At 49.6% G+C, this 27,775-nt stretch overlaps 3 protein-coding genes and 1 pseudogene across 8 annotated transcripts in view; 2 read left to right on the top strand and 2 right to left on the bottom strand.

Annotated features, from left to right (window-relative positions):
- Window positions 1-27,775, bottom strand: part of LOC132353967 (carcinoembryonic antigen-related cell adhesion molecule 1-like) — a 902,477-nt pseudogene that overhangs the window by 20,875 nt on the left and 853,827 nt on the right.
- LYPD3 (LY6/PLAUR domain containing 3) overlaps window positions 1-27,775 on the bottom strand; it is a 106,539-nt gene that overhangs the window by 5,070 nt on the left and 73,694 nt on the right. The window contains exons 2-5 of one of the 6 annotated variants that reach the window (XR_009499194.1): window positions 23,093-23,287; window positions 6,057-6,220; window positions 2,919-3,092; window positions 2,489-2,534 (exon numbers count right to left, since the gene is read on the bottom strand). The gene's annotated coding sequence lies outside the window, so the exon portion shown is untranslated. Of the gene's footprint in view, window positions 1-2,488; window positions 2,535-2,918; window positions 3,093-6,056; window positions 6,221-23,092; window positions 23,288-27,775 lie in introns of those variants that run through there. The other 5 variants (XR_009499191.1, XR_009499193.1, XR_009499192.1 and 2 more) reach the window with 5 other exon arrangements.
- CD177 (CD177 molecule) lies at window positions 958-7,551 on the top strand. The gene is given in 10 exon segments (XM_059905857.1): window positions 958-1,003; window positions 1,054-1,218; window positions 1,462-1,644; window positions 2,390-2,509; window positions 2,557-2,575; window positions 2,676-2,788; window positions 5,725-5,865; window positions 6,584-6,769; window positions 6,906-7,040; window positions 7,307-7,551. Coding segments are annotated over 10 exon segments (1,344 nt in total). The 3' UTR covers window positions 7,543-7,551.
- On the top strand, window positions 22,018-26,604 carry TEX101 (testis expressed 101). Its single transcript, XM_059905349.1, has 8 exons — window positions 22,018-22,057; window positions 22,705-22,836; window positions 23,155-23,308; window positions 23,966-24,066; window positions 24,192-24,335; window positions 24,478-24,663; window positions 26,095-26,223; window positions 26,384-26,604. The coding sequence occupies exons 1-8, from the start codon at window positions 22,018-22,020 to the stop codon at window positions 26,602-26,604; spliced, it is 1,107 nt and encodes a 368-aa protein (XP_059761332.1).

The raw sequence follows: 27,775 nt of genomic DNA, 5'->3' as shown, positions 1-27,775 counted from the left end.
TTGTGCAGGTTTGCAAAAGCCAATTGTTAAATATTTAGGAATTTTGCGAGCTGGTTGTTAAATGATTGGTAGCTTAAAATCAGACATGGTAGGAGTATTTACACCATAGAAATAGGCCGATGTTACGAAGCAGGGTTTGTTGATGCTGTTTTTCTGAAAAGCTGGTCTTCTAGCACACCACTGTTCCATCTATTTCTGGCAAAGACACTGTGCTTTGCCCAGGAATATCCGAATTCTTTGACAGAGAGTCAGTCTCTACCCCTCCCCGCACCCCACCATTCCTCAGCTCCCTCCTGGGTGGCGGGGAGATGGAGATTCCAGGGCCTGTGTTGTGCTGGGAGGGGAGAGAACAGTAGAAGAAGAGAAAGCATGAGGGAAGTAAGTGAAAAAGAGAATAAGAAGGACGGCAGTATACAAAGGAAAGAGAAAGAAAAGGGAAGTGGGAGGGGGGCAGAGGTTAGGATAGGGAGAGCGTAAGGACCAGCCAAGACTCACCTCACAGTGTCTTCACAGGCACTTGGGCCATTTTCTCACTTGGGGCCAGAAGGTGGCCAAGTTGCTATAAGGTGAGGAAACCGCCTTCACAAACTGCCCTGAAACAGGATGTGCGTGGGGACCCACACAGCTGGGCTCTGGAGGAAAGAGGGCTGGGGATCTGGACCAGTGAGGTCTAGGAGCCAGGATGCCTCAATCTCTAACTGTGGAGGGGCTGGGGGCCCAGACTCCTGGGTCTGGGGAAAGAGGGAGGACCCAGACTCCCCCTCGACCTCACTCACCAACCCTCCAGCCCCCACCCTTCCCCACCCCTGCTGCCTTTAAGGTGTTGAGACTCAGAGGGAGGCCCAGGCCCCATTTAGCAAGTCCCTGCCCTCCCCACCCCTTTCCTGGACTGCCTTGAGTGAGGCGAGATATAAAAAGGAGGAAAGAGCAGGAGGGAGGGTTCCGGCTGCCCTGATCATGAGCCCTGCCCTGCTGCTGGCCCTCCTGGGCATCACCGTGCCCCGTGAGTGAGGACCCCAGACGGGAGGGGAGTCCCCTGGAGGATGCGCTAAGACTGATTGGCTCTTCCCATCTCAGGAGTGCAGGCCCTGACCTGCTACGGGGGGACACTGGTGTCCGTGAGGAGTGCATCGGAACTGCCCCTCCAGTGGACGACTAGCCAGGAACGCTGTGAGGATGGCTGGAGCTGCCAGGAGGTTCTGATGCTGATGGAGAACGGTAAGGAGGGCCCGTGGGCCCCCGCCTGCCTCCCACCCTCCCCTGTGCAGAGACGCTCCCAGCGCCCCCGGTCCTACCGGCATTCTGTGTACAAACTCGAAAGCCTGCTCCCCCCAGGACCAGGAGCTGTCCCCTCCTCAGCTGCCCAGGGGGCCTCCTCTGCAGCCTCTCACCCCAGAGCACGAGGCACATCCGCCCCCTGGTTATGACCTCACCCCGGCCTGTCTCTCTCTCTCGGTCCAGGACCCCACGTGTACGTGGTGCTCATCAAGGGCTGCACCCAGGCGGCCGATCACGAGGCCCTCGTCACCCAGCACAGGGCAGGCCCCGGCCTGTCCATCGCCTCCTACACCCGGGTGTGCCGGGAGAACCTGTGCAACCATCTCTCCACCAGCCTCCCTCTTTGGGCCCCGCCCCTACCCACAGGTGCCGGAGGGAGAGGAGGAGGGTGGTTGGGAGGAGGGAAGCCACGGGGCTGAGGGGCTGGGGTGAGCACACAGGGGATGCTCCTTTAGAATCCCTCCCTGCCCACCTTCCCCAGCACCCCCTCCCCGAGCACAGCTTCTTCCAACAGTCCTGGAGCAGAAAACTGATTTTCCCACGTTCGACCACCCACCTCCGGCTCTGGCTCTGGCCCTGACCTGGCGCCGGCTCCTTCTTTCCATCCCATTGGATTTGGTTCACGCGTGTTCTAGTGAGGGTTCTGGCATCTCCTCCTCCTAAGTGAAATTGGCCTGTGACTTCCCACTGTCTTTTTCTGTCTGAGACCATAAATCGGGTTTGGGGCTGTGTTTTGCGTTTCTCTACTCTTTGGCATCTTTTGTGGACACGGGCGTCTTGTCTTCTTGGGCTGTTTAGTGGAACTTGTGGATGAAGCCACTGGGTCCTCCCCGGGCACCCCTCCCCGACTTGTACCACCTCCTGTGCTCAGTCCCGGGCGCTCCTTCCCAGATCTCATGTTCCCTCCCCACCTTGCTCTCTCTCTAGCTCATGTTCCAAATGCCCTGCACCCCAGGCCTTCATGAGAAGAACTCGAGGAGGGCACATTTGGGGGAGACTAGGGAATTGATTCTTGGGGACCAGCAAAATGGGGGAGGGGGTGGAGGGAAGGCACGTGGTCTGAATTCAGAGCCCTCTCAGTCCTCCCTCCATTTCCCTGTCATCTCCCCAGCCCTGGGGTCTGTGCGGTGTCCAGTCTGCTTGTCTGCCGAAAGCTGTGGGTCTGCAGCAGAGCTGACCTGTCCCGCCGAGAGCTCACACTGCTACAGTGGGGTCCTCCTGCTCAGCGCTGGTGAGCCGGACCAAGATCTGAGTCTCTGGGGAGGAAAGGGAGCTGAGGTCTGGGACCCGGAGGAGGGTGGGCCTGGCTTCCCAGAGCTGCGCCTCCCCCCATGAGGGTTGGATGGTCCCAGCAGCAGTGTCTCTCTCTCTCCCCTTCTCTCACTTTCCACAGGGAGCCTCACCACCCATCTAAAAGTCCAGGGGTGCATGTCCCAAGCAGGCTGCAACCTGCTTAATGGGACTCAGGAAATCGGGCCCATCAATCTGCGGGAGACCTGTGATCCTAAAGGTGAGTGTCATACCCACAAGACCAAACGCCCTGTGCCGCGGCCTCGGGGCATGATGACCCTGTGAAAGGCGGACATCCAAACACATCCCACCAAAGCCAGCATCACGTCATTCAGATATTTATTACTCACTCAGGCAGGTGTGACGTCAGGGATTCTCCCAGTAGGCGCTTCAGGTGAGGGTGCCAGTAAGATGTCCAGCTCAAGGGGAGACAGAGGGTGCGTGGTCCAGGGGACATTCCTATAGGACAGGAATCCACTGGTGGGTGTTTTAAACGATGCTGGGCCTGGCCAAGTTAGGGCAGCCTGCAGGTGGGAGAGGAGCAGGGCAGCAGGGAGGAAGGTCAGAGGGGCAGGGAGGGTGGGCTGCCTCATGTGCCACTCTATCCATTGGCTGCAGAAGTGAGTGCAGGGGTGCCTGCTGGTTTCCTTGCTGGGAGTGACTGGCTGCTTCCAATTCTACTTCTCCACACCCCTGATCTTGGGTAACCCTGGGTCTTCCACTTCCCCTTGACCACCCTTCACCCATCCCCCACCCATGGTACTGGAGCACCCCAGCAGACATGCTGCAGAGAAAAAAGATCAGGGAGGATATCAAGGGTGCTTCCGGTGTGACAGGGGAAGTAAGAGCCAAACAGGGACACGGAGAGGGTCCCCACTTCCCCATGGTAACCCAGCCAAACTGGGACACCGGTGGATGAGAGTGGCCTAGAGTGTCTTGATGTGAAGCACCTGCCATGGCGAGGTGGGGAGTGGGGTGAGGAGGGGAGAGGGGCGAAGAGGGGAGTGGGGTCTTAGGAAAGTGGGAGAAGGGTCTTCCCTGTCCGAGCTTCAGGGAGAGAGTTGAGTGAGTTCAGCAAACGTTCCTCTTGCTTGGATCTCTGGCTGGACGGGGAGCCTTGAGGACAGGGCCTAGATGTCACTGACACCAGGCTTCCGGCCTCGGGCAGCACAAGGGCTGGCTGAGGATGGGCACCCAGGATGCGTTTGCTGACGTGAGTTTGTACAGAATTCCAAGGGCTCCTGTGGAGACCCCAGAGGACTCAGACCCTGGCCCTGCCCTAAAGGGCTTCCAGGACCGGGAAGGGAGACATCGCAGACACAGATGGTCACAGGGCTGTCATGGAAGTGGGTCTGGGGGGCCTCAGAGGAGGATGATACTAATGTCCTGGGAGGGGCGAATCAGGGAGGGCTTCACAGAGGAAGTGACCTACGAGCCGGGTCTTAAAGATGAGCTGCAGTTTATTCACAGAAGAGGAAAAGGACACGAACAGGCAGAGGAAACAGCATGGACAAAGGCTTGGAGGTGGGGGCAGCCCACTGGTTTCAAGAGGGGTCCCTCGGCTCTGCCTGAGGAGGGGCTCATCGAGAGGATGGGGTGCAGCTGGGGGTGGTGGGCGATCACAAGTTTTCCAGGTGGACAAGGTGAGTGTGGGCCATGAAGGGAGAGCCGTCCCAAGCAGAAGGAACAGCGGGTGCCAGGCCAAGGAGGCAGCAAATGCCCTGCTGTGTCTTGGGGACGGATATTGTTGGGGGAGCCGAGAGGTAGGCGGGGGGTCCTGGTGATGGGTCAGGTGTCTGCCCAGCCAGACTGAGGGGCTGGCCTTTCTGCTGAGGGCAGGGGAGCTGTGGAAGGGTGTTGAGCAGAGAAGGACAGTCTGAATCTTTCCTTTTCATTAATGCTGGTTTACTCATCGGGCCTTCATCTCTGGGACTAGGTAACATTCATAATCCAGAAGGCGTTTCCGAAACAGATCAGATGCATGCCACGCACACCACGCACCATAACGCACACAACACACAATACACGCGGGAGACACAAACACACACACTGTGCCAAGTACACACCACACGTCACATACCGCACACAGGCCTCCTTAAACCTCACACGTCCCGCACACACCACAGACTTCACACACTACACATAGCACATGCCACGCCCAGCACACAGACCGCATATCACATGCCACGGACAGCACACACAAACAAAACACAGGTACACGGGACACACCACGCCACACCCATGCAACAAACATACACCACGTACCTCACCAACACACTGTATCACTGTACACACACGCCACACACCACACACCATACACATTTCACACATTCGCATACTACCCCACACACCCCACATACCCACTACACATCCACACACATCCCACATATGCACGCTCCCAAACCACACACGTCACATAAAACACAGCCATTAGGCCACAAATGGATATCCCTAATATATGTCCATATTCTGTTGGCTTTCAGCATCAGAGCCAGATATTGGACGGTGCATTTGCCTTCCCTGGTTAAGTTCAGTTCGGTAGTTTAGCAAATATCTATTGAGCATCGGCAAGGCCAGGCATGAGAAGATGGGGTACAGCAAGATGTCAGGGAGTAAGTGGAGGTGCGGAGCGGGGGCCGGGGTGCCAGGAGGAAATGAGGCAATCCAGGTGAGGCAAGCTCGTTGGGAGGCTTAAACGGGTTAATCCGTGGAAACTAGTCATGGCAGTCGGGCACCTCAGTAAGTGTTCAGTGCACACGAAGCATTTGAGTATTTTTGTTTGGAACACAGGGTTTCTCAGTTGAAAGAAATATGTGGTGTCAGGCTACCCTCCTCATTTTCCAGATAAGGAGCCCGAGGCCCAGAGAGGGAAGTAGAGATTGGCTCAGGCTAAGGAAGAGCCATCCATCTCTCTCACACCCAAAGGGAGGAACAGCTGTCCCCAAGGGGGGTTGGGAAAAGTCCCTGCGATGTTCCAGCAAAACAGGGTAAAAAATGGGGGTGGGGCTCGGACTTCCTGTGTCCCTTCTAATCTGAGGTCGAGGGACCCAGTGGCTAGGTGGCTTGGAGGGTGAGTCAAGAATGTGATCATCTTCCCAAGCGCAGGACCAGGCAGGTCCCTGAATCACACAGACCCTGGTAATTCTTTCTCCGCAGCTATTCTGACCTGTCATCGGGGGAACATGTTTTGGACTTCTCAAGACCTGACTCAGAAACCTGTCACATGGTCCGCGAATAGGGAGCAGCTGTGTAATCTTGGGGAGGTGTGTCAGGAGACGCTTCTGCTCATAGATGTAGGTGTGTGGGCTGCGCAAGACGGCAAGACCGCCGCACGGGGTCCTGCGTCTCCCTGCCCTGGATTCTGTGCCCTGAACTTCCTGCCAGGTTCCCCTCATGCTTGCAGTTCTAAACCCAATTCTCCCTCTTTCTGCGCCTTGGTTTCCCCTTCTGAAAACTGGGGGCGAGGTGATGGCAATAATAGTACCTACCCTGCTGGGTAGTTGCTAGGCTGTATCCGGTACTCCAGGCAAAGGGCTGAGAGAGCTGGCACAGAGTAACCTCAGTGACTTCACTCAAGGTCTAATGAGCTGCCCGTTGTGTGCCAGGCACTATTTTAGGTGCTGTAGATCCCATCGCATCTGCCTTCTTGCAACTTTACGTGCCAGTGGGGAAGCAGAAAAAAAAAAAAAGAGTAAGAGATGCGTATGAAGATAAGAGCTATGGAAAGAAATCCAGCAGGGAAAGGAGATCGGGAGAGTGATGTAAAGGTTGTAATTTGCTCTCTGGGGATGCTCTAGTGAGAAGGTGACATTTGAGCAAGAACTGAGAGGTGGCAGAGCTGGAGGAGGACCCAGGCTCTGGCCCCAGTCTTCCCCGCGCCCTCACCAGGACCTGTGCCCCTGTCATCAGAGGACCCACATCCCCCCTCTGCCTGCTGTGTACCGAGGAACCCCTGGCTCTGCCGCCCTCGGAGTCTCCCCTCCCTCCACCCAGCTTTCACTCTGTCACCCCTCAGGAATCAGATCACTCCTGATGGGGAGCAAAGGCTGCAGCAAGGCCAGGACACAGGATTCCCAGGCTATCTCCATACACTCGGGGCCCCCCGGAGTGTTCGTCGCCTCCTTTGCCCGGTTCTGCTCTTCCGACAAGTGCAACTCGGCTACCAGCAGCAGCGTCCTGTTGAACTCCCTCCCTCATCCAGGTGTGGGACCCCGGTGGGCTGGGTGGGACCAGGGGTAGGGAGAGATGGGGCCCCAGAGATACACCCTGGGGCTCAAGGAGGGTGGCTACAGCTAAGAGCAGAGCTGTGTGCCCCCAACCTTCTCTCTGCTCCCCAGCTCCCCCTGCCCCGGGAGACCTGCAATGTCCCACCTGTCTGTCCATCTTTGGATCCTGCACACAAAACTCTGATATTGTGAGGTGTCCTAAGGGCACCAGTCATTGCTACAAGGGTCACATTGCTCTCAGGGGAGGTGAGTGCTGAAGGTCAGGTCCCAAGGATGAAGGGGCTGGGGGCCTGAATTCACTGGTCCTGAGGTGGGAGGCTGCTTGAGATCCTGGCTTATGCATTTGAGGGTGGACAGGGCTGGGGACCCAGATTTTCTAGGTCGGAGGGAGGAGGGGACTGAGAGCCTGGTCTCTTGGTCTGAGGGCGGAGGGGAGGGTCTAGGATTCCTAGGGTTTAGGAATTTAAGCTGAGGAAATCTGAGCCCTCTCTGACTCGATCTTCACTCTCCAGGTGGGCTGACCTCCCCAGTGAACATCCAGGGCTGCTTGGCCCAACCTTCCAGCTCCTTGTTGAACGGTACCAAGAATATTGGGGTCTTTTCCGTGATTGAGGACCATGATAAAGCTATAGTGCCCAATGGAGCTGCCCCTGCCCCCGACCTGGCTTGGGTGGGAGGGCTGGGACTATCCCTAGCCCTTTGGTGTGGGGCGCCCTCCCTGCTGATTCCATTTCCCCATGATTCTTAGCCCCTGCTGACCCCCTAGCCCCAACCCTCCCTCTGACCTCATAACTAAACAGCCTTGGACACTGAATTATTTCCCAGTCCTCTACACGAGTTATCACCCACACACACACCCCGCCCCCACATACTGTATGACCTGACGACAGGGCCTCGGAGCAGCTGAGCTTGCCCTGCGGGAGGGTGGACATTCAGGCAGTGGCCCCGTGTGTGCGATAATAAAGACATTGTCCTTTCCCCCAAATGCTGGGGTTTCTCTATGTGAGGGGAGGGTAGGACTCCCAGAGATCTGGCATGAGGGAGGAGAGGAATCCGGATTCACCATCTCAGACTGTCCTTTACTGATCTGGTCCGCATCCCCATTGGACCCCAATGGGTGGCAGCAGAGCCTTCAGGTTGCTGCAAGCAAAAGTATTTGGGCATCGCCATGACTTGGGAGGTGAAGGTGCACCGGGACCAATGAGGCTTCTATCCCAGTAGCCAGGGCCTCAGCACCAACAGCGGGCTCACCCCACTTGAATAACTTAAGGGTTTGTGTGAAGCAGAGAAACAAGAGGGTTTGCACAGTTTCCTGAGGCTGATATCATTGGGGCTGTTATCATCCTAGGCCTGAAACACTGAGGAGAAGTCATTACCATTACTAGAATCTGGAGGGGGTGGTGTTTAGAGAACGCTGCCTGACAGGATCTCTGATCCCAGGCTGAAAACCCATCCAGCCCACAGCGACACTACAGGGAGGGAGCTGGGGAATTAATACCCCAACCTCACTCAATGTCCTCCCTCTGGTCTCCTGTTGGGTCTCCCCATTGACTGAACCCAGCTGGAAGGCAAGAGATCCCATTGACGGTCCCCACAGCACAGGGCAGGGGGAGAAAGGGAGAGAGTGAATTTGAAGAAGGAAACAGAAAGTGTCCAGCAGTCACCCTTTTCCTTTGTCCGGATGAAAATCAGAGTGCTCAATACAGAAGACACAATTCCCATCCGTTACTTAATCGTAGAACCATATTGTGCTAATGACAATGGGTCACACACCCACAGCATTAGACAACCAGTTCTTCATGTACCACAGTGAGAGGAAGATGGGGAAAAACAGCCTATGACGAAGATGAAAAGGTCCTGACTGTGTAGCTGGTGGTGATCAGAGCTGCCCTCTCCTACCATCCATTCTGTGTTCTCTTACCACCTGCCAACACCTCCTCTGGACAACTGGTGTGACACAAATCTTCATTCTTTTTTTTTTTTTTTTCAAATCTTCATTCTTAAGGGAAGTAAGTGTTCAATGGTCTTGTCTTTATTGGCTCTTGGCCACTTTCTGCTGAACAGGGCCACTGGCCAAGGAGATATTACCCCCAACGCATCCCCTGGCTTCCAAACATGGTCCTCCTTGATCCAGCAACCCAGCCTCCCTCTGGTGGTCAGGTTCCCTCTGGCCATCAGCAGAGTGGCCCTAGTCTCTGCTTGTTGTTTCAGCAGCACGAGGAGCACAGAATGGCAAGGGGGCAGTCCTGGCTTCCAGTTGATTAGAGCTCTGATGGGGTCCCTCACCCACACCAAGCCCGAGGTCACAGAGACCAGGAGCAAAAATTCCTTAAGCGGGTTGTTAGGTGTACTAGTGGGAGGGGACACTCCCTTATCCTCCCCTGATTCATGGACCCCTGCATTCTGGCTCTGGGGGAGGTGACACGATGGACTGGCCACCGGTTCAAGACATACAGCATCTCCTGTTGGGCGGCAGGGTACCTTCTCTCACCCGGTGCCCTCATCAACCATCACGGCCATTCCACCTTTCCGATAAGTCAACTGTCTCTGTGTAGTGGGGCACCTGGAAGATCAGTGAGCTCCATGGATGGGAGTTAATTGCCTCACTTCCTTTGCCTTAAAATATGTCCTCTAGCTGGAAGCAATACTTCATGGGATACTGTAGCAATAGAACAGACATCTTCTAAGTTCCCAAATGGCAGGGCTGACAGAAGCATTGAGTCCGAGGAAGGCAAATCAGAACCCACAGTGTGTATTTATCCCTGTGGGGGGGAAGCTCAGTCCCCTCGAGGGTGGGGTGTGTCCTGGGTAGTCCTGCTGTAGAAAGACGCCATAACAGGCTTAGAGTTGGCCTCTGCCTCTGTTGGTTTGGGCACTGAGTACAGTCAACAGCCAGGTCACCTTGGGGAGAGTTAACCCATTTGTTGTTACCATGTGGAGCCTCCACCGCCCACGTGGCCACTTTGCACGTGGGCCCCGTGTGCAAGCACTGATGCGAGAGAAGCCGCCTGACACTGTCCACAGGATACCAAGGGTACCCATGCTCAGGGCACGGGTTCTGGTGGGCATTCGTGTGGGACGTGAACATCTTCACACTCTGTGCCCATCCCCAGAGGACCTTACACATATCCCCCCGTCTTCATTCGATACCTTTCTTCTCACCAAGTCCTTGACCAAGTGGCTCACCAGGGGTCCATGTAGAAGTGGACCTGAGGACCCCTCTCCCTCCCACAAAGTGGACCCCTGAAATTTTGCCGCCTGAAGGATTTCCCTACATCACTCCTTCAGGACCACACGTGCGAGTGCTAACACAGCAGCTACCCACCTCTGCCTGGTGCCAGCCCACGCTCCAGATCTGTGCATACACCTAGTCTGTGCCTTCAGTCCCCCTGTAAACAGATCCCAGGGAATCCCCATGAGCTCATAGGTGTGGGTGGGGGAAGAGGCAGGAGGAGCGGGTGCCCTGGGTGCCTGAGCCACCAGCTGGGGTGTCCACCTGTGCCCTGATCTCATGCACCCCTTCTCCATGGATGGCAGACGCTGCTGTGTGTGCCCAACGTCATGGTTCGGTAGCTTGACTGCAGCCAGTGTGTGATGTGCAGTTCAGGTCACAATGCTCTTGGTGTCCCATGGTCAGGTATTCAAACTTTACTGGGCCCCAGTAATAAGCCAGGAGCTGTTTCCCAGATGGAGGATAGTTATTTGCAGAAGAAGACATACCTTTGCTCCAAAACCCCAAGGTTCTGCACTATGATTACCCTATTATCTCTTTATGTCACAGAAACTTTCAGGGACCTTGGGTCTCTTGGGTCAGATGACCCGAGGTTCAGAGCAGCTAGGTTTCCAGTCTGAACCTGCATCAGAGCCCTTTCCTGCTCTAGGATCCACTCAAAACTGGCAGTCTTATGGGTTCCCTCACAAATGAGTAGGAGTAGTATGTCAAAATGTGCTACATCCCCCCAGCCAACTCCTAAAGGACTGATCTCTTTTGTAAAGGGAGCCACACAAGGTGTAGCAAATTGTCTCTCAGTTTAGAAGGAATATTGAGACCTGCCCCAGACCTATAGTCCCCTAGGACTTACACCAGCGTGATGGGGTGGGGAGTAGATGATGCACAGTTTATCCTCCACCCTGTGGCCACAGGGCATCTTCTGTCTCAGAGGTTCTTCTGCTACCACAGCGCTCTTGATGTCCCCTCCTCTGTGTATTTCTTAATGCCTTCCCACGGGATAGGATAAGGAGGCTGCACAAGATGGACTTTTTCCAGCTTCCCCTGGTCCCCAAACTTGGGACTCTGTTTCTCTCCAATACGCTGGAGAAGTTCTAGCACTGAGTCCAGAGAGTAACTCACTAACCTAGCAGGCTCAAAATGATATTCCCAGTTGCTTGAACCAACACCTTCAATCCTGTATCCCATGTGAAAGAATTTGGCCCCATGAAGCCTTTCTCTTGGTTCTATTTGGTCTCACACCCTTAGAATCTGTATCAGCCAGGGTCCAGGCAGCCATCAGGAACCACACACCAATTTTAAAGGGGAAAGTATTTTGGTTTTGGTTTTTGGTTTTTGGGTGTTTTGTTTTGGCCACGTGGCATGCGGGATCTTAGTTCCCCGACCAGGGATCGAACCCAGTTAATATAAAGAATCATTAGTGAATTCCCTGGCGGCCCAGTGGTCAGGGGGTCAGGACTCCGTGCTTCCACTGCAGGGGGCACTGGGTTCAGTCCCCAGTCGGGGAACTAAGATCCCGCGGCGCGACCAAAAAAAAAAAAAACAAGAAAGAAAGAAAATCATTAACTAGTAACTGGGGATGAGGATTAAGAGGGGATGGGTTACTAAGGGGTAAAGAAGGGTAAAGAGAACTTTAAAAGATAAGAGAATAGCAAGCAGATCTAGGGAGCAACCTCTATACCTGGGGCTGGAAGACAAGCTCTTCCTCCTGCAGTGTCCGTTTAGCACCCTCTACTGGCAAAGCCTAACATTGTGCCAGGGAGACGATGAGAAATGCTTGCAAGATCCAGCAGGGCAATGAAGAGTGGATCTGGAGCTGAGAGGCAATAAATGGATAACTGGCACAGAGTCTGTTCATACACATGCACCAGGACTCCTGCCACTGCAGACTGGCGAGGTCCTGTAACGCTCTCAGTGTGTGGCATGCATGCCCATGCCGGACCAAGCCCCGTGCTTCTCTGGACTACATTGGAAATTCACTCCTGTGGGTCTGAAGGAGAAGCAGTCCCCTGTAAGGGGACTCTGTCCCATGTATGAGGGTCACACGCTCTTCTCCCCCAGTGCCTTTTTTCCTTAGTACAAAGTGGCAGGGTTGAACATTTACCTGGCAGTGCAACTCTGTAACACTTTCACTCAGACTTTGGGCTTCGTCCTCAGCCATATGTGCCCTGTGACTACAGGAAACAAGGGACGCTCTGCTAAGGGAGCTTTCTGATTGTCCATCACATTTCCGTTTGGACAGTCTCACCTTTCAGTTGCTCCTTTTCCCCACGTTTGCTCTCTAGGGTCATCCGTAGAAACCAGCTGACGCCACAATCAACCGAGGCACCACTGCTGCCGTAGTAACAAAGTGCCACACCCACATCGACTCCCAGTACCTTGCTTTCCACCTGCACTTCTTTCACTGTTACCACCAGTGATAATCTTGTAACAGGGAAGAGCCAATTTTGACTCCAAGTTAGATCTGTTTCTTTGACTTTAGCCTTTGCTTTTCCTTGCTTTTGTTATTATAATCATACATAATGGCCTGCCTCAGGGAACCCTACCCACCTGTAAATGGCTGCCAGAAAGAAGAAATTAACACATCCCCTCCCCAAGGATGGCCATTCCAGGAGATGTTTTGCAAGACTGATGGCCCTTTTTACTTTATTTCCTCCCCGCCTCTCCCTCTCTATTCTGCCTTTTCACTTTACTTCCCTCTTTGATTCTATAAAAGAAACTGGCATCCATGATCTCGGAGAGGCAGCAGTGAGTGGTGGTGTGAAGCGAGATCTTAATTCCCTGACCAGATATTGAACCTGGGCCCAGCAGTGAAAGCCCAGAATCCTAACCACTAGGCCACCAGGGAACTCCCTCATGTACTTTAAACATATCACTGTGACAACATATAACAAAGAGTCAGGACCACCATGACCATTGCACAGGTCATGTTGTGCATTGCACAAATGCTCTACATCTAGGGGGTGCCATGCACTTCATAGATGTATAACTGGTATGAAAAGGCTCAATACTGAAACAGGGGGAGAGAGCTCCCTTCTACATAAATCTACACTTGAACACAAGGCCATGCACACTCCTGGTGTGCTGGTAAATGTTGAACAACTGCTTCCCTGAAGGGAGAAATAAAAGCTCTGATCTGTAGCATTTGCCAATGCCCATAGTATAAATACTCCCACTGTGGCTGATTTCAAGCTACCACGATGTCCCTGCCCCATGGAGTTGGGAAGAAATGCCCATGCACAACCATTATTTCTACTATACAAATACAATATCTATAAATAGCCTCAAGAACATAGGTAATAGTGAAATGTAGAAAGATAATTTAGGAAGTGATGATTTTTGAGTATTTGTTACCTTTGTTTTAATATAATTTAGTTGTAAGTTGACATAATTTAATTTTTAATAGTGGCTGTGTTTAGCAACTGGCTTGCAAAATTCCTGAAAATGTCAACATTGGCTCTCATGAACCGGGTGGAGTTAGTCCCAGCACAGCACTGCGCACACCGCCGAGAGAGCCAGGGAGTATGCACACGTGGGCTTGGCCATACCCTGCCCTGAGAGCCCTCAAGGGTCCCCTGAGCTCTCGATTCTTAAAGAATAGATTCTTATCCTCCCTTCCAGCTCTGAACCTGTCAGGGTGCCCTCACCTCTGGGTGTGTGAGTAGGGGACCAAGTTTGGTCACTGCCAAAAGCATGTGCACCTCAGTATCCAAGGTGTGTGGTGTGTGAGCATTGACGCCATCGGCACTGTGGGTCTCCCTATTATGGCTCGAGAAGTCACCCAAGATGACCAACACTCACAATTCCCAAGATACAAGAAGGCTGGATTCTCCTGGTGGAAGAACAGTGGTAAAAGAAAAAGCAATGGGTGCAGGCCACTGAAAGCTAATACAAAATAAGAAACTGGAGCCAGGTATACAAAAGACAAAATTTTCCTATGATGTGCACCAGCCAGTGACCAATCAGATGAGACAACTGTAAAACTCAGGTGACCAGAGGCATATATTTGGTCTGACTTTTTGTACCTTTTTTTTTTGGCCAAACGGGCGAGGCTTGCGGGATCTTAGTTCCCCCTCCAGGGATCAAACCCAGGTCCTCAGCAGTGAAAGCACCTAGCCCTAACCACTGGACCACCAGGGAATCCCCTGTACCTCTTAAAAACTTTCCAATGAGAAAGATTAATTAGGAAACTCAAATTTACGTTATGACCCCAGCCAAGAACCAATTGGTAATTTTTAATGCCAAATTTAGGCTTAAATTGAATAGAAGCGCCGACTTGTACTTCCTTTTAAACCATTCTATTTGACTTCTACCCAACCTGTCCAATAGCTCGGCCTCGCTAGCAAGAATAACATTCAGTGGTCACACCTCACGCCTGAGATTTTTCTTTAACACTACTTTCCGCAGGTCTAGCCACGAATGGATACTTGGGTTTGCGACAACATATTATGTTAGTTATCTACTGATGCCTTCCAAACCATCCCAAATGGTCACTTAAAACAACAGCCATTTGATCTGTTCACAATTCTATGGGTCATCAAGTAGACTGGGCTCAGCGTGTGGTTCTTCTGCTGGTCTCACTTGGAGATGCTCATGTGTCTGCATTTGTCTGACAATTTGATTGAGGCTGGAGGGTCTAAGATGGCATCACTCACACGTCTGACAGTTGGTGCTGGTTGTGAGCTGGGCCTCTCTATGTGGTTTCTCATGCTCAATGTTAATCCAGGTTTCTTTAAGTGATGGTCTCCAGGCAGCAAAATAGGAGAAACCCCAATGTGCAAGTGCTTCGTGTTTGCTAATGTCCCATTGGCCAAAACAAGTCACATGGCCACACCTAGCTTTAAGGGATGGAGAAACAAGACTCTGCCTTTGGATGGGAAGAGCAGCAAAGACACATTACAAAGGGATGGGAGGAATTTGTAGCCATTAAACAACCTACCCCATACACTAACTATAACAGATTTTCAGAGGAAGAGGTGGTCCTATTTTCTGTAGCTGTCTCTTGACACAGAGGCCTGGCATTTTGTAGAATTCTCTTCGGCTCCCTGAGTTTCAGGGACCTGAGAACACTTCATTCAGTCGAAGAACCTCTGACCACTTTGGGATCTTAATTACTTGAGGGCAAAGGTGAATGAATTCATTGACTCCCCTTTCACCTCTTTGTCATTGTCACTATTAAGAATCTCTACTGAGTTACTTATGGCTTTAAAAACTGAACCCAAAGAAAGATTTACTTTATTTACATCAATAATTAACATTTTAAACCCACACTAACTCTCGTTAAAATGCCCGCTTAGGGTTACTTTATTTAGAGGTGGGTTAGGGCCATCTTCACAATGTCAAAAATTAATTTAAAACACACAAATAAAAATGCCATGTCTCCCTGACCAGGGCTAAGTGAGCAGATACAGGCAATTTAGAATAGAGAAAAAAACCCTTTATTTAAGCTTGTGAGTTTGCGTGCAAACAAACTTAAAATAACCTTCCAGGGGGCTATATATGGAACAGTGTCCAAAGCTCACACAGAAAGAGAAAACATTCCAATTTCAATAAGTCAGGCAGAGAGACCTTGCTGAACACATAGGACATTCAGTGGAGACCCCAGAAAAGTTATAATTTATGAGTAGAGCTAAACCAGCCCTAGAGTAAAGTCTATTCTATACCCATGTTAAGAAAGCTTAACTATTCTATATTATTCTCTATTCTATACTCTTAAATATTCCTATATATTAGCAATGAACAACTGGAAAGTGAAATATTTAAAAATACCACTTGCAAAGGCATCTACACACATAAAATATCAAATAATAAATTTAACAAAATATGTGGAAGACTTTTACACTAAAATCTAGTGAGTATAGCTAACAGAAGTGAAAGAAGTCTTAAATAAGTGGAAAGAGATATCATGTTCATGGATTGGAGGACTCAATATTGTGAATATATCAATTCTGCCACATGGATGTACATATTCAATGCAATTCAAATCAATTAAAATAAAATTCCAATTCCAATAAAAAGTTTAGCAAGCCTTTTGCAGTGGCTGACAAGCTGATTCTAAAATTTATAATGAAGTGGAAAGGCCCTATAATAGCTAAGACAGTTTTACAAAAGTAGAAGAAAGTTGGAGGATTTATACTATCTGATTTTAAGGCTACTACAAAAATACAGTGATCTGGGACTTCCCTGGTGGCTCAGGGGTTAAGAATCTGCCGGCCAGTGCAGGGGACACGGGTTCGAGCCCTGGTCCAGGAAGATCCCACATGCTGAGGAGCAACTAAGCCCGTGCGCCACAACTACTGAGCCCACGTGCCACAACTACTGAAGCCCGCATGCCCTAGAGCCCACGCTCCGCAACAAGAGAAGCCACCACAATGAGAAGCATGCGCACTGCAACAAAATGTAGCCCCTGCTCACCGCAACTAGAGAAAGCCCGGGTGCAGCAACAAAGACCGAACACAGCCAAAAATAAACAAAGAAATTAATTAATTAATTTTAAAAAATACAGTGATCAACAGAGTGTGGTATTATCTAGATGTATATGTTAAATAGAACAGAGTAGAGTCCAGAAATGTATATGCATATGATCAATTGATTTTCAACTAAGGGTATGAAAGTAATTTAATGAGAAAGGACAATCTTTTCTACAAAGGATTCTAGAACTGGTGGATTTAGGGAGAAAATGGACCTCAATCCTTATCTCACACCATTCACAAAAATGAACTCAAAATGGATCATAAACCTAAATGCAAAGGCAAAATGATAAATCTTCTAGAAAAAAACATAGCAAAAAAAATTTTTGTGACCTTAGGGTAAACGAAATTTTTATATTGAACACCAAAAAACATGAATCATGAAAAAAACTGATAAATTGGGCTTTCTCAAAATGAAAAACTTCTTCTCTTCAAAAGATACCATTTTCTTAACAGTAAAAAGACAAGTCCCAGACTGAAAGAAAATACTTGCAACACATATATTGAAAACATGAAGCACTCTTATAATGCAATAATAAGATGGCAAATAACCCAGTTTTTTTTTTAACACCTTTATTGGAGTATAATTGCTTTACAGTGTTGTGTTAGTTTCTGCTATAAACAAAATGAATCAGCTATATGTATACATATAGCCCCCTATCCCCTCCCTCTTGTGTCTCCCTCCCACCCTCCCTATCCCACCCGTCTAGGTGGTCACAAAGCACCAAGCTGATCTCCCTGTGAGATGCAGTTGCTTCCCACTAGCTATCTATTTTACATTTGGTAGTGTATATATGTCAATGCTACTTTCTCACTTCGTCCCAGCTTACCCTTCCCCCTCCCCATGTCCTCAAGTCCATTCTCTCTGTCTGTACCTTTATTCCTGTCCTGCCCCTAGGTTCATCAGAACCTTTTTTTTTTTTTAGATTCCATATATATGTGTTAGCATATGGTATTTGTTTTTCTCTTTCTGACTTACTTCACTCTGTATGACAGATTCTAGGTCCATCCACCTCACTACAAATAACTCAATTTCATTTCTTTTTATGGCTGAGTAATATTCCATTGTAATATGTGCCACATCTTCTTTATCCATTCATCTATTGATGGACACTTAGGTTGCTTCCATGTCCTGGCTATTGTAAATAGTGCTGCGATGAACACTGTGGTACATGACTCTTTTTGAATTCTGGTTTTCTCAGGGTATATGCCAGTAGTGGGATTGCTGGGTCGTATGGTAGTTCTATTTTTAGGTTGTTTTTTTTTTTTTTAATAAATTTATTTATTTATTTTTGGCTGAGTTGGGTCTTTGTTGCTGCGCGCAGGCTTTCTCTAGTTGTGTCGAGCGGGGGCTACTCTTCGTTGTGGTGCACAGGCTTCTCATTGCTGTGGCTTCTCTTGTTGCGGAGCATGGGCTCTAGGCGTGCGGGCTTCAGTAGTTGAGGCTTGCGGGCTCTTGAGTGCAGGCTCAGTAGTTGTGGCACACGGGCTTAGTTGCTCCACAGCATGTGGGATCTTCCCAGATCAGGGATTGAACCTGTGTCCCCTGCATTGGCAGGCGGATTCTTAACCACTGCGCCACCAGGGAAGCCCCTATTTTTAGTTTTTTAAGGAACCTCCATACTGTTCTCCATAGTGGCTGTATCAATTTACATTCCCACCAACAGTGCAAGAGGGTTCCCTTTTCTCCACACCCTCTCCAGCATTTATAGTTTGTAGATTTTTTTGATGATGGCCATTCTGACTGGTGTGAGGTGATACCTCATTGTAGTTTTGATTTGCACTTTCCTAATGATTAGTGATGTTGAGCAACCTTTCATGCCAAATAACCCAGTTTTAAATGGGCCAGTGATTTGAACTGACACTTTGCTAATAAAGGTATACAAACAGTTAATTAGCACATGAAAAGTTGCTCAACATTTTTCATTATCAGAGAAATGCCAATTAAAAGCATAATGAGATACTACTACACACCCTCTAGAATGGTTAAATTTAAAAGTCTGACAAAACCATGGGTTAGCAAGAATGTGGAGCAACAGGAATTCTCCTACATTGTTGGTGAGAATGTAAAACTGTGGGACCACTTTGGCAGAAGGTCTGGGAATTCCTTATAAAACCTACTATGCACTTACCCTATGCCCCAGCAGTTCCACATTTACCCTAGAAAATGAGAATATATGTCCAAACAAGGTCTTTTTATATGAATGTTTACAGGAGCTTTATATAGTAGCAAGCATTTACTGGATGCCTACACTGTAATCATGTGCTGGGTTCACAGGGATGGATCGGACACAGTTGGAAGGAACCAGACACACATATAAGTACACCCAGACATGGTCTACACATACAGCCATACAGGTACACATAACATACACATAGACACAGGCATGTACACACAGAGAAACATGCACAGACACACACACGTGCACACAGAGACACGGACATGTACATGTACAGAAGCGCACACACAAACTCACATGAACACACAGACACACACGCACACACACAGCCATTGTACCGTAAAGCAAAAAGTCCTAATACAAAGGCATAGACAAAAGACTCTGGACATCAACAGTTTAGCAAATATTTACTGAGCATCAGGAAGACCAGGCGACAGAGGGGGAGGAGCGCACGACGTCAGGGAATAAGTAGAGGACAGAAGGGCATCCCCGGGTGACGGAACAGCTCCTGTGAAGGCCTGGGGGTCAGAGAGGTCTGGGTGCAAGCACATAGATTGCTCAAAATAGGCCACAGCAAGAGCCCATATTGAAGTAGAACTGAAGGGCTGAAACAGGAGTGGCCTTGACTGTCCCCATCAGGGGTGGTGGTCCCAGTGAGAACGGTGGGTCGGCACAGTCAGGAAGAGCCCAGCAGTTGAAAGCCTAGTGTCTGAATCGGAGACATGGGTGCTAGTCCCAGCTTTTGAGCGTCACCATCTCCTTGAGCCTCATTCCCCAATGTGATGTGTATTTATTTAACAAGCCCCTTCTATTACCAGGCTCTGTCGCAGATGCTGGGGATACACCAGGGAATAAACAAATCAAAACCAAACCCCCTGCCTTTGTGGAGCTTACCTTCTTGTTGAGGAAAGTAGTCATTGAACATAGAAATAAATAGAGACAAATAATATGTCAGGCAATGATAAGTGCTCAGAAGAAACTCAAGCAGAGTAAGGGGTCAGAGATTGACACAGCTGCTGTCCTTCTGAACAAGAGTCAGCAAAGAGTGCTGTTATAACAGAGACATGAGTGAAGGCAGGAAGTGGGAGTAAGGAGGATGGTTTCAGAGAGCTGGAGGAGCATATGCAAAGGCCCCTGAGGTCAGCGTGTGCCCGCCATGTGTTCCTGGAACAGCCTGGAGGCCAGTGTGGGTGCAGAAGGAGCGAGAGAGGGCAGAACAGGACATGGGGACAGAGTAGGGCATTATAGACCATTTTAAGGACTTAGACTCTCTCTTGGGGTAAAATGGGAATCCACTGGAAGGCTTTACACAGATGTGACACAATCTGACTTATATTTAACAGATCACTCTGATACCAAGAGGGGAATAGACTGAAGTGGGGCAAGGGCAGCACGTATTGCAATAATCCAGGTGAACAATGATGGTCCTGTTAGTGTTTAAAAAAGATGTCCTCACTATACGTTAGCCATTCGATTCATTTTGTTTTCATTTTATTTTCCATATAATGTCACAAATAATTTGCCAACCATTGCTCTAGACTAACCTTCTCATTTTCCAGATGAGGAAACTGAGGCTCAGAAAGGAAAAGAGATCAGCTCAGGCTAAGAAAGATCCAGGGATTTCTCTCAAACCAAAACGGCAGAGCCACTTCTCCCACAGGGGTGGTGGTGAAAGGCCCCTACAGGTGTATAAACAGAGATGGGGTGAAGAATAGAGGAGGGGGTGTTACACTTCCAAGGTTCCTTCTAAACCTGAGATGGAGCGACCCTATGGCCAGGTCACCTGGAGTGTGACTTAAGAATGTGATCATCTTCCCAAGCCTGTGACTTGGAGGGACAGACATAGGCTGAGAAAGGGGGCACTTTCTTCCCAGATCCTTTGATGTGGAATCACTCAAAGATGTCAAAGACAGGGCAAGCCTGAAGGCAGGAGAAATCCTACATCCCCCCTAAGAATTGAACCTATATCTGATCCTTACTCTCCTCATAATAGAATCAGATGGGTAGGCTTGGGTAGAAAGGGCTGTTTCCCCTACAAACTCACCCACTGGGATGCACTACATATACCTTCTGTTAACAGGGAACCCAGAATTCAGCTCACTGTTCTGGCCTATTTGGAATCCCTGAGTGAGCCTCTGAGCCCCTGACTCGCTCCAGGGATACCCCCTCAGTCTTGCATCTTCACACCCTCCTTCACCAGCCATCAAGGTAGCCTCTGTGGGAAGCAAAGGCTGCATCAGGAATGACGTTAACACAGAAGAAATTACAAAATGGTAGCAGGATGCCCCTGGAGCGCTATTCAGCACTCACTGCTTCACCTGTAACACAAGTCTCTCTAACAGGCTGTTATGGGTGGTAGTGCCCCCAAATTCACATGTTGAAGCCCTAACCTCCATTACCTTAGAAAGTGACCTTATTTAGAAATAGGATCCTCACAGGCGTAATGAAGTTAAAACAAGGACATTAGGGTGGGACCTAATCCAACTGGTATCCTCATACTAAGGGAAAATCTGGACACAGACATGCATAGAAGGGGACTTCCCTGGGGGTCCAGTGGTTAAGAATCCACCTTCCAGTGCAGGGGACGTGGGTTCCATCTCTGGTAGGGGAACTAAGATCCCACATGCCATGGGGCAAATAAGCCCATGCGCCGCAACTACTGAGCATGTGAGCCACAACTAGAGGGCCTGTGTGCCACAACTACAGAGCCCACGTGCTCTGGAGCCCACATGCCACAACTAGAGAGCTGCAACTACTAAGCCCGAGCACCACAACTAGAAGGGAAGCCCACAGGCTGCAATGAAGAGCCCAGGCGCCACAACTAAGACCTGACGCAGCCAAAAATAAAATAAGTGAATAAATAAATAAATAAATAAATATTTTTTAAAAAGACATGCATAGAGGGAAGATGATGTGAACACACAAGAGGAAGACAGCCATTTACAAGCCAAGGAGAAAGGCCTGGAAGAGATCTTTCCCTCACAGCCCTCAGGAGGAACCAACCCTGCTGATACCTTTATTTTGGACTTCCAGCCTCTCAATCTGTGGTACTTAGTTACGGCAACCTCAGCAAACTAATGAACAGGCCAAGAGATAATTTAAGATGACCTTCACTACAGATGCTAGAAGCCAGCTTTGGGGCTAGGACAGAAGAGGAAGGGTGAGTGCCAGTCAGAGGCATAGGGAAGGGATGAGGGCCCTGAGACAAGATTCTGGAGCTTGAAGCAGGTGTCTGTGCAGCTCCCAACCACCCTCTCTGCCCTCCAGTTTCCCCTAACCCATTAGTCCTGCATTGGCAATTGTGGCCAAGATCCGAGACCTTGCACCACACCTATAGGTACACGATGACCCAGGAAAACCACATACTGTTACAGCTCAAAGGAGGTGAGTGCTAGAGGCCTGAGTCCCAAGAAGAAGGGAGGGTGGCTCAGAGTCCTGGGTCCTGAGAGACAGGGTCTTTGGGACCAGAACTCTCTCTTACTGTATATATGAACTGTTCCTAATATTTATGTTAATAACCATATTAATAATAATATTCTTAATATTAACAGTCCCCAATTGAAAACTCTTAATATATTTTTACATAAAATTTAGAGTTTTACCAACACCATTCTTATTGCGGCATTTTTCTCTATTAAAAATAAATATTCATTTATACCATAGAACTCACAGAAACAGTACCAAGTCTGAAAGAACACAAAGGGCATCTCTACTTCATGTTACATCAGAAAGCTTATATATATATATACATATATATACACATATATATGTGTATATATAGGTATATATATGTATATATATATGAAATAATATATATGTGTATGTATATGTATATGTGTATATATGTATATATATATATATATATATATATATATATATATATATATATGAAATAGGATATTCCAGCCATGAACAAGAAATCTGAATGACACAACGTGTTCATGATACTGACACACGTGGGTTAGATACGATGGCAATCTGTCATTCAGGGGTGCCGGAAGTAACACTGAAGCCCGCATTACCCTATTCAGCCTTCCAGAAGGTCACGGAGGAGGCTGGTGCCATGACGTGTTCAGATCATGAGGCCTGGGCTGAGCAGGGACCACTGCAAGCGACGGGTGAGAAGGCCAAGTTGACTCCCAGCGGCTATGGCCACTGGATGGGTGCTGGGGCAGGGGCCAGGCTGGAAACATGAGAGGCAATTTGGACAGGGAGAAAAGTTCAGTGGGTGAAAGCCAAGGGTTTAACTTCCTAGTGTGGCTGGAGAAGTAAGGACTCCATAACCCAAAGAGAGAAAAGTGTAAGCAAGGCCATTTGGTGATGCACCGCCCGCCCCGCACTGCCGACCTAGCGCGGCAAAGACCAGTGAGCTCTAGGTCCCCCGCCTTGCCGGCCCCTCGGCGTCCTGCGCATGCGTACCTGGCAAGGCAGCCAGGGATAGGCCAATGGGGTGTGGCGTTCCTCCAGGCTCATCCAATGAGCTCATCAGACGCTTTCGTATCAACCAACGGGGCTTCGAGTGATCTGTCCCGTGAAGCAGGCCCCGCCTTCCGTGCCTCGGAGCGACCAGAAGGAGAAGGCCCGGCTGGGCGAGTGGAGCGTTCCAGGGCGTTCCTTCGGCACAAGGAGATTCTTGTGAGATCATATAGAAGCCAGGAGGAATTCTGGTCCCTTAAAGAGTAAAAGGGTGTCTGGGGGCCCAGATTCCTGGGTCCTGAGGAAAGAGAAGGCGGGGGGCGGGGGGGGGGGCGGGGCGGGGCGTGCGGGACTCCTGGAGCTGAGGGGGGCGAGGGCCGGGGCCCTGCGCTCTTGGGTCGGAGAGGGGGAGAGGCTGGGTGCCCAGAATCATGCGTCCTGACAGAAAAGGTGACTGAACCCAAACTCCTGGATCCCTAGGTAGGACAGGGCTGAGATCTCAGAATCCTGGGTTCGGATGAAGTTGGGGGCTGGGGACTGAGGTTCTTGCGCCTCGAAAGAGTGTAGGTTTGAACCTGGACTCCGGAGTGTGAGGTAGAAGGGGCCTCTGGGCCAGATTACGGATCCAGAGATTGGAGGGTAGGGGGCTGTTGAGCTTGGTATAGGTGGCTGAGTCTGACAAGTACAGCTAGGGAAACTGAGGCTTGTTAACTAGTTAACTTGCCCAAACTCACAAGCTAGATCGGGACAGACTGACTTTAGAGATCATCGTTTTATATACCCGTAAACTCTGCCCTGAAGTCAGCACTTGTTGCCAGAACTTAGATCTAATCTCGTTCCATGTGGTTGAAAAGCTTCTTCTCCATCAAATCACAGACCTGATCAGTTCTTCCAAACGTCTCTAAAAGAAGCCATGGGAGCCTGTCGTTTCCAGGTTTTACTGTTCCTCTTTCTCCTAGGAGCTCCGACCTTGATCTGTATGTATTGGGGATGTGGGGGGAGAGCGGCTGGGACACGGAGGATGGATTTCTGGTGAAAAAGGAGTGGTTTGGGGCCCCACGGAGAAGGGCAAGCGCTTATCTTTATCTCATTTTCTCCCCAGTGGCACAAAAACTGCGTTGTCAAAAGAGTACATTCGTGGGTTTAGAAGCGGATCCAGTAGAGACATTTAACTGGACCACAGACAAAGTTGAGACTTGTGACAATGGGGCATTGTGCCAGGAAACCGTGCTGATGATTAAAGCTGGTAAAATGAGAAAGAGGCAATTGGGCTGGCGGGACGGGGCAGGGAGGAAGGGGATTATGTCCATGTTAGTGCGGTTCCCCCCTCCCCAGGCCAAACGTTAGGCCCCGCCCCCCATCCACTTTCTTCCCCTCTTGTCTCACAGCAGGGACCAAGACAGCAATTTTGGCCACTAAGAGCTGCAGCTCAGACGGGGCACCGGCAATAACGTTTATCCAGCACACGCCAGCCCCTGGCCTAGTCGCAATCTCCTACAGTAACTACTGTGAAGATTCCTTCTGCAACAACAAAGAGGACTTATATGAGTTATGGAGGACAGAAGAGATTGATGGTACCCTGGGAGGGGAGAGATGGGTGCTGAGAGAAGCTCTATACACCCCTGAAAAAACGGGAGGTCTTCCTTGTTTGTGTTCTTACTCAGCTTAGGTCCAAGTGGGCCATACACAAAAGGACCTCAGACCTTTGGCTTGTCTTTCTTTTTCTTTTTTTTTTTAAATTTTTTTATTTCATTATTATTATTTTTTAAAGAAACTGCAACCTATTTTATTTATTTATTTATTTTTGGCTGTGCTGGGTCTTCATTTCTGTGCGAGGGCTTTCTCTAGTTGCGGCGAGCGGGGGCCACTCTTCATCGCGGTGCGCAGGCCTCTCACTATCGCGGCCTCTCTTGTTGCGGAGCACAGGCTCCAGACGCGCAGGCTCAGTAATTGTGGCTCACGGGCCCAGTTGCTCCGCGGCATGTGGGATCCTCCCAGACCAGGGCTCGAACCCGTGTCCCCTGCATTGGCAGGCAGACTCCCAACCACTGCGCCATCAGGGAAGCCCCCTTGTCTTTCTTTCTCTAAATTGTTACCTTGAGGTCTGGAAACACTGCTCCGAGCAGAGGGACATCAGTGAAGGCTGGAGTGTATATGGGGTTCATTAAGCAATACAGTGTCAGTGGAGGTTTCTGAGCAGGGTGGCGGTATCATCAATCTAACAAGCATTGCTTCCGCCTTGCCGCATGGCCACAGCCCAGTTCCCCTGTTGGTCCTCAAGGCCTATAGACATCTGGCCCCGCCTATCTTTTCAGCTCATTTCCTTCTCTTCCTTCTCTCATTTATTGTATTCTGGTTGGGGCTAGGATTCAAAATATTTAACAGTGGAGATGGTACTGACCAATCAGAATAGACGCTGGCTATAAAAAACAGTCCAGTCCCACCTGTGCCTACCAGCTGCGTATCAACACCACAGTTTCGCACAATTCTCCATCCACCAAGCCGCCTCACACCTCCAGCCCTCTGTCCTCGCTGTTTCCCTTGCTCCCCTCCCCCTCTCCCCCTCCCCCATTTCCACATAGCTAATCTCTGTTCTTCCTCCATCTCGACTCAGGCGTCTGCTCTGGGAAAATACGTAACCAAATTATTTTAGGTACTTAGGTCCTCCTCCATTTCTTTGCCACTAGACCTTGGACACAATGCCTACAATTCAGTATGGTAGTTAATTACTTACATGTCTGTCTCCTGCAAGGCAGTGATCCTAGATGGCAGGAACTGTGTCCTTTTTATATCTGTATCTCCACACCTGAGCACAGAGTTTGGAAGTCATGTTGGATGGGGTTCTGACAGCACAGAGATCAGTCGGAGAGGGGTGGGGAGGTGGTAGTAATAGTCCTTGAGTAGAGAGGCATCAGCAGGAAAGACTTGAGGAAGAGAAGGCAGCAAGGGGAGGCAACTCGAGAGGCGGGACGCGCCCTTACTTGTCCCTCTCTCTCCCCCTTCAGCTCCCAGAGAGTCAACAGCCCTCCGCTGCCCAACCTGTCTGGCTTTGGGGTCCTGTTTGAATGCTCCTTCTCTTCCCTGCCCCAACGATACAAATCGATGCTATCAAGGAAAACTTCAGGTCACTGGAGGTAAACTGAACATCTGATGGTTTCAGAGGCTGGAAAACCAGACATCTGAGTGTAGCCCAAGAGGTTCTGACACTCAGGGTTCCAGGAATGAGGGAGGACTGGACTCCTCTCTGATTTCCTAAAACATCTATGTGTCTCCCCATCCTTCCTTGTTCCACAGGAGACCTCAGCGCACCTTTGGAGATCAAAGGCTGTACATCCGCAGATGGTTGCAGGCTGATGTCTGGGATCTTTACAATAGGGCCCCTGTGGGTGAAGGAAACGTGTCCACTCAGGTCTGTCTCTCCCCGAAAGGTTGAAAGTGGGGCCACATGGCTTCACACTTCAGCTTGGAGGTTAGAGCTACTGCTGCCGCTGTTGCTGCAACCGCTTGTCCGTTGAGTAGGTGCTTCTGGTCCCGGGTCACTGGACATCTCTTTTGAGTGGTCATCAGCAAGTTGAGGAGCAGGTGGAAGTTTGAAGAACAGTTCCAGTGGATGTATTTGACATTTCTAATAAAGTTTCTGCTGTGATCTCTGTATGCCTCAAAACTAGAAGTGGCATTATTGAGCTAAAAGGGCCCTTAAAATTCATCTTCTCCAATCTACACATTTTGCAGAAAGGGAATCAAAGATCTCGAAAACTTTAAGGACTTTCTCACACTTACATAGCTATGGGCAGAGTCAGGACCAGAACTCTGATGTTTTGACCTAAAGTCTTGTTTTCCTTTCACTCTAATAGGTGTCCTTCTCTTGCTAGCTGGACAAGAGGTTAATGTTGTCCTCCTCCAGAACGCTCCCAACCCAGTTGTAAGGCCAACGTCACCTGCTTTGGGGTTCTAATACTTCCCTGGGAGGTGGGGCAGAATGAGAAAAATCAGACTCTAAATTCTTCAATTATAGTGGCCCCATCTCCCTCTATCCTGTTTGTCCCTTGCCCACTTTACATCATTCCTTCCCATCTCTGCTGACTACTTAATGCCTCCTCAGTGGACAGAAGGAACTTAGGAGGGACCTGGGGCTCAGTAGGGTCTGATGAATGTTGGTGTAAAACTATTGGGTGGGGAGATTCTTTTTTCACATTCTTACGCTTATTTATTTAACTTATTACTCAAGGATACATAAAGCCTATGTTGTTGTAAAAGACTCCAGTGATATAGCAGCTGTATAGAGCAAAGTAAAAGGTAGAGTAAAGGGGAACAGACTTTCTTTCATTTTTTTAAAAAACAGCCTTATTGAGGCTTAATTGACATGCAATAAACTGCACTGGGAGTGGGAGGAGAGACTTTTAATACAAACTGTTGACCCCTCCCACAAAGGACAGGGGAGTCTGATCATAGTATAGTCCAGACAAGTTCCTTCTAGAAAGTTCTCTAGTTCTTACTATTTGAGTTAAAGGCCCACTCCAGCTACTACGTTATCTTTGTTCCCAGGCATCCAGTTCTCCATTGTGTCAGTTTGGTGAATCTCTCTAAAGAGGGAAACACCAACAAATAAAACTTTAACTTAATAAGGGGACATATAAATTTGGGAAATTAGAAGCATTCAGAGCCTTGACTGGTAAGTACTATTTG

Source organism: Balaenoptera ricei, chromosome 19, assembly GCF_028023285.1.
Source record: "Balaenoptera ricei isolate mBalRic1 chromosome 19, mBalRic1.hap2, whole genome shotgun sequence".
NCBI lineage: Eukaryota > Metazoa > Chordata > Mammalia > Artiodactyla > Balaenopteridae > Balaenoptera > Balaenoptera ricei.
Note: the sequence above shows the minus strand (reverse complement) of the source record. Positions and strands in the feature narration are given on the sequence as shown.

Coding starts and splice junctions, on each gene's coding strand:
- TEX101 (XM_059905349.1), top strand. CDS start 22,018: ATGACCCAGGAAAACCACATACTGTTACAGCTCAAAGGAG. Junction 22,837..23,154: donor CGGCTATGGCCACTGGATGG/GTGCTGGGGCAG, acceptor TCATCCAATGAG/CTCATCAGACGCTTTCGTAT. Junction 24,067..24,191: donor AGGAGCTCCGACCTTGATCT/GTATGTATTGGG, acceptor TTTTCTCCCCAG/TGGCACAAAAACTGCGTTGT.